Source organism: Tupaia chinensis, unplaced genomic scaffold, assembly GCF_000334495.1.
Source record: "Tupaia chinensis unplaced genomic scaffold, TupChi_1.0 Scaffold140874_1, whole genome shotgun sequence".
NCBI lineage: Eukaryota > Metazoa > Chordata > Mammalia > Scandentia > Tupaiidae > Tupaia > Tupaia belangeri.
Window position 1 is genome coordinate 383,479 of NW_006200742.1, and position 11,893 is coordinate 395,371.

Consider the following 11,893-nt stretch of genomic DNA (forward strand, 5'->3'; position numbering starts at 1 on the left):
AGAGAGACAGAGAGTGAGAAATCATCCTCCACCAAGGGGGATGGCCACACTAAAATCCCTTCTCCTGCATTCTCCTCTTGGGATGTTGAGCTTGCATGCACACGCGCCTCACATGAGTTTAAGCCACCGAGTCCGGGACTCCAGCCGCGGTTAACTACATGGGAGTCCACTGACATAGCCATTATGCCAACTGCTGGTCCCAATATCTTTCAAAATATGTGAGCTGGGAAGTTCAAGGAGAGAATTTTGTAGTGCCATAAATAAAATACCTATTATACTCCTTGTTTAATAATAAATTTATTTTTAACTATGTATATGTAGTTCTAAAAAAACAAACTGTATACACACACACACACACACACACACATTCATTAAGATATTCTGCAAATTAAACATAATGTCAGATAATCATGGTTTTCAAATCATGGATGCTTTTTATTAAAGTTAGTTAGCATAGATTTATTGTGCCTAAGGTTACCAGATTTAGCAAAATTGAAATGAAACAAACTAAAAATAAATAAACAAAGAGAGCCAGGACATCTAATTAAATTTAATTTTACATAACCAATGAGTTACTTTTTTTTTTTTTTTGAGAGTGATTTTTGCTATATGGAGTGTGTGCTAGTGCATACAGAGACAAGAGAGACAGACAGAAAGCAACAAATCCCCCTCTAGGAGGGATGGCCATGCCTCAGTTCTCCATCTTCTTCTCCATTCTCATCTCAGAATTTTGAGCACACACACACACACACACACACCTGGTGTGAATTTTAAACTGCTGAGTCTGGGACTTGAACTGTGGTTGACTACATGAGAGTCCAGCAATGTAAACATTATGCCATCTCCTGGTCCCCCAGTGAGTCATTTTTGGCCAAAGGATGTCCCCTGAAAAATGTAGAACACAAGAACAATTAGTCTTTATTTATTTGAAATTCAAATTGAGCTAGGCATTAGACAGTTTACCTGGCTACCCTAACTAGCTAGGTTCTAACACCATCTTTTCACTGAGTCTTTTTGTATTTTTTATTTTACTGATAAACTGTTTTGATTAATATAAAGAAAACATGTCAACACTTCCTTTGAGTTTTATAAAAATAGATCTCCTTTTCTTTATTTTCTCTAGAGGTGTGATTGTTTTTTAGAGGCGTGATTTTTGAAAATGGCTTACTTCTTAAAAGAATTTAAATTCAAAAATCAAGACTTATTTGGAAAGCATCAACAATTTAGAAAGCAAAGAATTGACATTTTTAAGAAATTAGGAAAATATGTTTGTTACATAAAGAAATACTATTTAAAATTTTTTGTATTGAAAATTAACTTTTGCTAAGAGTTTTCCTTAGATTTCATGATAATTATTTGAGTCACATGTTTATAATTAGAATTTGAAATGATAGAAGTTCCTAAAATTTGCCCAGTTCTTTTGAAAATTTTATGTGACATCTATTTTTTAAACTATGTATTAATAGATAACTTTGAAATTTCTTTTTGATTTTAAGATAAGATGCTAGTAGTAGCAACAAATCGTGTTGATTTCTGAAGTGGTATTGACTTCGGATTTGTAATGAAAATTTTCTTGGGTCGGTTAGATTGACAAATGGGACAGGTCAGTTCTGCTAAAGACCATATTTAACAGAAAAAGCACTACTTTAAGACATTTTATTTAGGTTGTCTTCTATTTTATATATTCCCCTTTTAGAAATGTAATTATTATGTTATATAAATATAAGAGAATATCTCCTACCAAGTTATTTTTCTGCCACTAATACAGACAGTTTAAAAGGATCTGCTTTATGCATTTTAAAGATATGTAAATACGAGAGTTGAATAATATAGTTAATGAAGCATCAAGCCAAGAATATTAGAAATGTATATTTGAACTGAATGCTAATGAGGATAATTATACAGTAAAATAATTTTCATTTTATCAGTAAAATGAGATATTGGCATCCACAAATAAATATATTTTAAACACAGGAAGAGTTAAAGTTATCTGCTTTAGTCTTTTTGAAATAGTATATATATTCCCTTTTATTTCTGCATGAATAGATCCAGAACATTTTTGGAGTCAATTTTAAAAATAATGTTTTGGAGGTGGTTGAATATCTTTGTATACAAATGTTTTTAGTCAATATTAAAAGAAGCTTCATACATATATGTTCTATGCACTGTTAATATAAATTCTAAAGATATATGGTGTTCTTCAGGTAAGAACATCGATGTGATATCTGATTTTGAGTATTTAATAATGTGAAAATTTCATTTATTATTCATTTTCTTTTAAATTAGCAGTTATTACAGTTATTATATTGTACTGCCATAGCTTCCAAGAAACTGTGAGCTACATTGTGTTTTATCTGCTGAAAGAAGCCACAAAGTATAAAGATGTATCTTGTTGGGGATATTGTTACATTTTTTCCACCGGTTTTTATTTTCAGGGTCCTCAAGGACCTCAGGGTCCAGTTGGATTCCCTGGACCAAAAGGCCCTCCTGTAAGTGTCATAATTTCTCTCTTTTTTTTTTTTTTTTGATCATGTTTTTAAATTTTAGGAAGTTATAGTTTATATCTTTAATAATTTTAGATATACATGTTGATGTAATCTGCATAAAATAACATTAATACAAATATTGTTAAAGAATATAATATACATTTCCAATTTATGAAGTTCATCCTGGACCAGCTTCTCTCCCATCCCTTCAAGGCCATTACCCCTGGATCCTGCACAGTCGAGTGGGGGAGCAGTTTCCGCCTGCCTTCTGTCCATCCAGGAACATTTTGAGATTTCATAGTTTTTCTCAACTATCTGGCATGCTCCTACTCCCTCTCGCAGTTGCAATTTCCCAGTTCAGCCCCAGGTGCACCTGGTCCTGAGAGCCTGGGAAAGGAATTAACCCCTACCGCTGGCTACATACACACTCTGACGAGAAGGCAAGGCCCTCTTACCAAGAACACATCTGAGAAGTGGAACTCTTCTTCCCGCCTGACACTACAGAATTGACACAGAGAAGTCATCTATCAGATGACTAGATACCAGTGCAGAGGCACAAAAAATAAGGGAAAACAAGGAAATACCTCTTTATCAATGTAACAGAGTAAATCTTCAACCATAGACAGCTGAAAATAATTTGCAGGAATGTCAGAAATAGAGTTCAGAATATTCACGGTGAGAGAGGTGAGGAAGTCTTTCCAGGATTTGAAGATGGAGTTCATAGATTATTACCTAACATAATTTACATGTCTTCAATTAATATGCTTTCAAAGCATATCAAAGACTTGAACATGAGTATTATTAGCTCAACTACTCCTCTACTACAATGAATATTATCAATGGCATTAAAAGTTGTTGCCACATCTTAAATATTTTCTGTATTAGAATTTTCCTTTCATATTCCATATCAATTATATTCTTCCTGAAATCCCTCTCCAGCACTCTTCTATTACTTATATTACATTAAGATTTATTTATTTTTATTATTTGGTTTTTCAATTAATCCTTCTCAGAAAATGTAATGATAAGCTACTGAATCATCTCTTTCATAAGATTTATATAGAGCAATACGTTTTTGAATTTTTAATCAAGTGTCTTCACAGAGTAAATTGAAATACTTCATTTTCCCTACTTAAATATTCCTGCAAGCTTAGAATATGCTTAGGTGTTTGATTCCTTTTTCATTTTTTTCTTTTAAAAGCTAGAATCAACTGACCCACCTGTTTAGGCACTGATTCCCAAAATGTAGTTCCTAACCCAGTAGCCTCTCCTGATATTGTTAGAAATACTGTCTCCCTTATCTAATCGGAACTCTGGAGAGAGCTCCAGTTACTGCCATTGCATGCGAGCTTGTGAGCCACTGTTTAGTCTAAGCTATACCATGTTACCCACGCTAGTATACATATTGTTACCCACGTTAGTATACATATTGTGCATTGTGAAGTATTTATTTTGGAAGACTGACTTGAATTAAATGTTAAACATTTAGGCATTCTCTTACTTTTTACAATAATTGTTCAACACTATTATTTTAACACAGTTTCGCTTTACAACTGCAAATATGTCAAGAAATAAGTGTTATCTCTATTACAGCATTATATAAATGTCAATACAAATAGCTAGTGTTAAATATAAGATCTTATTGATACTACCTGCACATAATATAGTTTGCCTACTCACAATTATATTTTAAATGTAGCATCAAGTTTGTGCAGTTTCACAGTGAAGCAAAGAAAAAAAAATTTCCTAAAGTGATAGTACACATATTTTTATAAGCATTCCCATAAGTATGTTGAACTGTGCATAAATCATTGTTTAGCAATATAAAAGATAGTAATATGTATAACCTCTACATTATCATACCATTTGTATTTTTACATATTATTAAGAATTATTTTCCTCTTCGAATATAATTTATTGTCAAAAGAATTCATTCGACTCTTTCAGTCTGTTCTCCCAGGTATCATTCAACAAGTTTTGAGCCATTGATCATGCATGCATTATGTCTCTAAACGGTACTAAAAATATAATAAATGCCTACACTCGAGAAGCATGCAGTCTGGTTGGAGAGACATGACACTGTTAAGAAGCATTGCTTTCACTGCTAAACGAAATGATTTTCATACTTGGTTTCTCTGACAAGTGAAACAGTAGAGCATGAAATCATAGTATTATTATTTTTCTGGTATGCAGTTTTATGAATTTAGGAAAGAATTGCCTGTATGTCTTTGATACAGAAAGAAGGAAGCCTTCTTGTCTCCTGGTTCATCTTCATTGTATTAGGGGGAAATATATATATATATATATATATATATATATATAATATACACACACACACACACACATATATATATATATATACACACATATGTATGTATATATATATTTTTTTAAAGTTCATGGGAAAATGGAATTAACAAATAAGTTTCCTATGGTGCAGAACCTTTTTTAATTCTATTCATTTTTTCATGAGACACGTATTCCATGAACTTTTAACAGACCCCCCCCTCCTGTGTGTGTGTGCATGTGTGTGTGTGTGTGTGTGTGCATGTGTGTGTGTGTGTTTACAAAGATGCATGCTCATATATATTGTGCATTGTTCCATTTTGGTTTTGTTAATCCTATACCAGAGTCAGAATATTTTGCGACTATTTTAAGAATAATTTTAATTCAAGTTGATTGAAATTTATAGCGTGTCTGTTAGGAGAAACATTCTATCTCAAGAAAGATAAGTCAAAATTCAGTGGCAGTGGAAGTCATAAAACATCCTTAAAGAATTACAACTAATTATCTTTTCAGATTGCTTTGCCTTATTTGTACAGTCTCATCTACCTCAAGTAGATGAATTTGTTCCTTTTTTCCTTTATCAATTAGGTAAAGGGGCCAGACTATGTTGAATAAAAATTGAATTTTTACAAATACCATGAAATTATTTGTAGCCTGCCTTATTTTATTGGCTAATAATGTGGAGTCATTATGACAATTTCGAATTAATCACTTAATATTAGAAATGCATACTTACATTAGGAAAAATTACAGCAATCCTTTATGTAGTCCATTAGCACTATTCCCTCAAACTGCTAAAGCCATTAAAAATCACGTTGCATCTATCTCAGGGTGACATCATTAGAACCTCAGATCACCATTTTAATGGATTCTGAAATGAAAGTGTGAACCATGTCAACAAATATAATGAGATATTTAATTTTTATATTTTCAAATTTCATGGAAAAAATGGGTATGCCTTGTATTGATCACAAAACACATGATTTGAGAAGCAATCTGGTGTGGTGGGGAAAAAATATCCAGACTCATTTATTAAAATTCTCCTTTGGCTGTCATCCTCTATAGTGCTTTTCTTTTTTTTTTTTTTAATTTTCTTGATAGATGTTTGCCATAGGGCATGTGTGCTTGCTAGCCAGTGGGGATGAACACGCCATAATCCCTTCTCTTCTGTTCTTGTTTTGAGATGTGGGCCATGAATGTACATGTGTGCTGCTGAGTTTCAGTCCACTGGTTCAGGACTCAAACTGTGCTTGATCACATGGGTGTCCAGAGTCTTAACCAGTACACCACCTGCTGGCCCCCATTCGCTATATTTCTAATAAAACATTTATTGCCCCAAATGACAACCCACTTATTTCCATATGCAACAAAATAGTGATAACACAGTAGTAAGTTTCTTTTTTAAGGTTTTTGCCATAGGGCGTGTATGCTTGCCAGAGAGAGACAGGGAGAAACAGAGAGAGAGAAAGTGAGAAATCCCCCTTCAGAAAGGATAGCCGTGCCCAGCGTGAGTTTCAAGCCACAGAGACTGGGACTCGAAATGTGGTGGCCATGTGGGAATTCAGTGCCTTAACTACCATGCCACCTGGCTGGCCCCATAGCAGCTGTTTTCATTTGCCCTTGAAAACCCAGACCTAGTTAAGGTCTACTAGCAACAATGACTCCTTTCTATCTTTCACATCTAACCTGAGGCAGAGCTATGTCTCATTTCCTATATATCCAGTAACTAATGCATAGATATGTAATACTTGTTTTTGATTTTTTTTATTCATGCTAGAGTGTGTGTATGCCCTTGAAGAGAGAGAGGGGAAGAGAGAGAGCCGGTCCTCCAGGCCTTAGCATCTCAGGCATTCTTGCAAATACCTGGCATGTTTCCAGGAGGCAGTGTCAGGGGTTTGAACTGGGATCTTCGTGTGGGATTCAGCTTCTCTTGAGCTGCACATTACCACTATGTCATTGAGCTGGCTCTCTAAAAAAAAGAAAGAGGTATGGTTAAATCAAATCCAAGAATGTTTTGGACCCTTGATTAAAAACACTCCAATTTGGTCTTTTTGGGGAAATGGCACTGGAGCCACTAAGGTGGTTATGGAAAACACGAGCAAATCACTAAGTCATGATCTTTTGAAACATCATCATAGCAGTTTCTAATTAGAGTTGTAATCTACACTGCAGCCAGTGTTCCAGCAAGTGCCGGTGAGATCAGGGGGCAAAAATGGTTCTGTGAAGTGCCATAAGCCTTTCTCCTGACGTATGCTAATCAACTTAGAAAAAATCTTGCATAGTTGGAGAAAACTATCTGTGAAAATTATCTTATTTTGAAACAAAACCTTTTGTTCAAATTCTTTCTATACTAACAAATGTGAGAGGTCTTTGAAAAGTTTCTGAAAAATGCCTGTTATGAAAATCTATGTATAGATTACAAAAAAAAGCTTTAGTACCCAAATTAACTAATATTTTAAGTCCATTTTTTTTAACAAACTTCTTTAAGTGCAATTATACTAAAAATAGATTTTTGAAGTAGATTTATTTTCAGGTAGCCCATCATGAGAAGTGTGTCTGTTGCTATTAAAAATATTATTACTAAATAAAAATTTTGGGGGACCAGCAGATGGTGTAATAGTTACGTTGCTGTACTCTCATATGGCTGTTCGAGTCCTGGATGTGGTGGTGGCTTGAAACTCATCCCAGGTGCATGTGCGTGCATGCTCAAAATACCAAGAGGAGGATGGAGAAGGGATTGCATGTGGTCATCCCCCTAAGGGCTGTTTATTCACTTTCTGTTTCTCTGTCTCTCTAGTGAGCACATGCGCCCTGTTGCAAAAATCTCTTGCTAAGAAAAAGATCATTTCTCTTCCTTTATTCAGAAGGATGAGACTATCTCTGTCTAGACCTGTTAACCGTGTTTTAAAATTTGAACTGGATACTCGTGGTGTCTAAGCAGAAAGAATAATTCATAAGGCACTTGAAGGAAGCAGCTACTTCTACTACATATTTAAAACATAAAAACCTCACAGAGTTGTTTAAGTACTTAGTTAATTGCTTCATGTATTTTTTCAGATGGAACAAAAACAGCCTCCATTATAAAAGGTGATAGCATAGTAAATTTGCTCCCCAGTACTTAATAAACATTATCTTTCCAAGAGGGCATTTAAGAAAAGCTACTGGGAAAAATTAGTCCTGAAAACTTTTAGGATTTAACATAGCATACTATTCTTTTTATTTGAAACAACATGAAAGGTAAAATGCCCTTCTTAATAAGTTTGTATTTTTTTTCACTTTCTTGTCAGAAGCTCAAATCACCACTAGAGGACACTATCATTCTGCTATCTAGGTATTGAGGCACAAGGAATTAAGTTTGGAAGCATCACTGGAAAGGAAGAAAAATATTCATTTGTCAAGTCTGAAGAACTAATATTCTTCCAAAAAATGAAAATATAAGCTTCTGCAAATCTGTGCTTTAAAATATAGTTGTAAATGAAATAAATGTATTTCACTACAAAATGTTTAGATTAGACTTCTACAGTTTTCTCTTGGCCTTGATAATAAATACATAATTTTATTAAACAGATAAATGCACATACAGCCATGTAGAAGAGCACCAGATATTGAAATGTAATATTTAATGAGCTATGTAAAAAATTGTCCAACATATTGCATTTAGACTATAAAATAATTTGAGAAACATTTATGACATGTTGTCTTTAATGTTTGTAATTTCAGGGACCACCTGGGAAGGATGGACTGCCAGGACACCCTGGTCAACGTGGAGAAACTGTAAGTACCATGTTCCTTTCATTGAAATTGTTCCTCTCTAGTACTTCATGAGTTCACAGAAAGTTATTCTATTACTATAATTCAATTCCCAGGTTAATGACAGTAGAAAAATTAATGCAATTGAACCCTTTATTAAAATATAAATTGAATTTTAAAATAATTTAAATTTTACAACTTTTTATTATAACTAAATACATAAATAGACCCTAACTTGTACCTAAACAGTTATGCTTGAGGACATAGGATGTTAGTTTACATTAATTGTTATTGTTGTTGTAGTTGATATCATTGTTAATAGCAGCATTTAGGGATGTGCTGGCCAGCATTTAGGGAGAAAATCCCACAAGATTGTCACCGTGACCTTGTCACGGCAGGCTGTTTACAGACACAGTCTTCCCAAACCCATCACCCCTCTACTCTCTAGAGGAAACACTTTACAATAAGCCAGTCACATAATATGATATTCTTCTAACAGAAGAAAGGGATTAAATATCCGCTGATGTTAGAGCATCAGCTATAATTATATGTAATACTATGTTTTCTTAAATAAGGAGGGAAATGTAAATCAAAAAATATAATTTTTTTCAATAATGATAATGAATATGATATTAAACAAATTGACTGAACAACTTATATGAGTAATAATTTTGGCAGATGGGGAATTGGCAACTCAATTATGGCTAAAGATCCCAGTGGTTGGTTTGTTTATACTGCCACTGTTATCAAACCACATGTCTGCCTATCACAGTGTGTTTGTTCATCAGAAATCATCATGGGTTGGCATGCTTCCATGGAATCAGTTCTTGATTCTCACTACTGATGAATTTTGTCTGGATTTCTTAAGGAAACTAAACCAGACTGCCTTTGACTGTGAAGTTCAAACTCATCTTAGGGCATTCAGTCAGCATGAAGGCGTATCTGGAGTTGCATAGCAGTGCCTGATAACAAATCTAGCATGTTAACTGTCTGCTATGGAGGAAACAGCTGTCAGCAGCAACCTATTTCCTGTTTTGCTCAACAAGTGATAATTCTCAGGTCGTTTTTGTTTTTTTTTAAAAAAAAAGGTTTTTGCTATCGGGCGCAGACACTCGGCAGGAAGACAGGCAGAGAGACAGAAAGCGAGAAATCACCCCCCAGGCTGGATGTCCACACCTAAATCCCTTCTCCTCCATTCTCCTCTTGGAATCTTGGGCATGCACGCACACGCACCCGGCTTAAGTTTAAGCCACCAGATCCTAGACTCTAATCGTGGTCAAGAATATGGGAGTCCAACGATATAGCCATTACGCCATCTCAATAAGTGTCAGTTTTTTGTTTTTGTTTTTGAGAGGATTTTTTCGCTATAGGGCGCGTGCGCTCGCCAGACAGAGAGAGAGACATAGAGACAGAAAGCGAGAAATCATCCCCCAGGGGGGATGGTCATGCCACAATCCCTTCTCCTCCTTTCTCCTCTCAGGATCTTGGGCACGCACACACACACACCCAGCGTTAGTTTAAGTCACCGGGTCGGGACTTGAACCACTGTCGACTACGTGGGAGTTCAGCGACGTAGCCATTATGCTAACTGCTGGTCCCCATACTCTAATTTCTAAATATATGTACATTCAAATCTTGCTGCCAATCATTTTAACAAAGCCATTCTGTAACTTCTTGGGGATAACTCTAGAATATTTCCAAAAATAGTTTTGGAGGAATAGGTACTAGAGAATTGACATTATGAACTCAGATTTTTTGGTCATTTTGTTTTTAATTTAATCAAGAATTTCCACTTCTATATAGACTGAGTCCTCAGGAAGTTCATGGAAAATGTGTAGTATTATGAAAAATTTAGGCATGAATCTCAAAAACTTTTTGCACCAAAATAAACCCATATTTTAATTCTATTTTCCATGAACTCTGAAGTTCCTTCATATATAAAATTTAAATTTAAACAAAAAAGAAAGTAAGATAATAGCAAATGTTTCTAAATTGGATATTTCCACTTAGTAGTTTCTCAAATACAATGGCAGGAATTATTTCTGGAGAACTGTATTCCTAATTTCACATTCTTTTTTTTTTTTTAAATAGAGATTTTTTGCTATAGGGCATACGTGCTCACTGGAGACAGAGAGAGACAGAAGTGAGAAATCACCTTCTGAATAGAGTTGGAGTGTTGCCACATCACAATCCCTTCTCCATTCTCCTCTCAGAATCTTGGGCATGCATGCGCATGCACCTGGCAGGTTTTAAGCTGCCAGGTCCGAGACTTGAACCACAGTTAACTATGTGAGTGTCCAGCAATGTAACCATTACACCATCTGTTGTTCCCCTATCCATTTCTAAAACAAGAGTGAGTCACCCTATAGCCAGAACCATTCTTTCTTACCCTGTTCTGTGCTGACTGGGAGTCAAATGACTTTCTTGTGCAAAAGTCATAATTTAGAGTGAGAATGCTTAGCTATATGTGTGTTGCCTTATTTGAAAGAAGAAATTCTTTTGTCATATGTGAGGTTGTCCATAGTCAAAAGTCTTTTAACTGATGATTTGTTCTGATGCCCTTAGATTTTTAAGGCTTTTTAAGGTCAACAGAAAAAATAATAGATATGATTTTTATTACAATGGAAAAAATTGTTTAAGAAATGCAGTGACAAATTCTGTATTTATCATAAGACTAAGTTACTTTCTCAGTGATGACCAGCATAGAGGTTACATTTTTGTCGAGTCTTAACAGTAGATTTTTTGAACTGCACATGAATGTATCAAATAAATTTTTATTTTCAGTGACTGAAAATACAATTTATTCTAAAGTTAAAAAGCAGTTGTTAAAAAGTTCATTTTTTATATTGCTAGTGGGTGTATGCGCTTACCAGAGAAGTAGAGAGAGAAAAAGAGAGCACCCTCTACTGGGTGTGGACATGCCACAATCCTTTTTTCTCCCATTTCTTCATTTCATCAAAATTTGGGGCACATAGATGCATATGCCCCATATGTTTTCAAACTAATACAGCCAGGATTTGTACTGTGGTTGGTCATCTGGGATCTGGCACCCAAGGCACAGTGGTTAACTACTGTACTTGAGAAGCTGGTCCTGACAAGTTAATGCTAAGCAAACCATTTTGCTTATTTTGCTTATAAAGTTATGAGGGCCAGCCCTTGGCCTGGTGGTTAAGGTGGCTAGATTCCACGTGGCTGACCATACAGTACAAATTCTAGAACCCATGGTTTGAAAATTCATGCTGGGCTTATTCCCAAAAGACCAAAGGAGAGAGAAATGGAGGAAAAGGGGTTATGGTGTGACCATCCTCCCTGAGAGGATGAAAGGTACTTTCTTGTTTTCCTTTTCTGTTCCTGGTTACTGATGCACCCTC

The 11,893-nt window shown here is 35.0% G+C and overlaps 1 protein-coding gene across 2 annotated transcripts in view; it reads left to right on the forward strand.

Annotated features, from left to right (window-relative positions):
* Positions 1–11,893, forward strand: part of COL11A1 (collagen type XI alpha 1 chain) — a 237,181-nt gene that overhangs the window by 121,613 nt on the left and 103,675 nt on the right. For both annotated transcript variants that reach the window (XM_006162840.3, XM_006162841.3), the window contains exons 36-37: positions 2,436–2,489; positions 8,493–8,546. In XM_006162840.3, the coding sequence (XP_006162902.1) occupies positions 2,436–2,489; positions 8,493–8,546 (108 nt within the window). The remainder of the gene's footprint in view (positions 1–2,435; positions 2,490–8,492; positions 8,547–11,893) is intronic.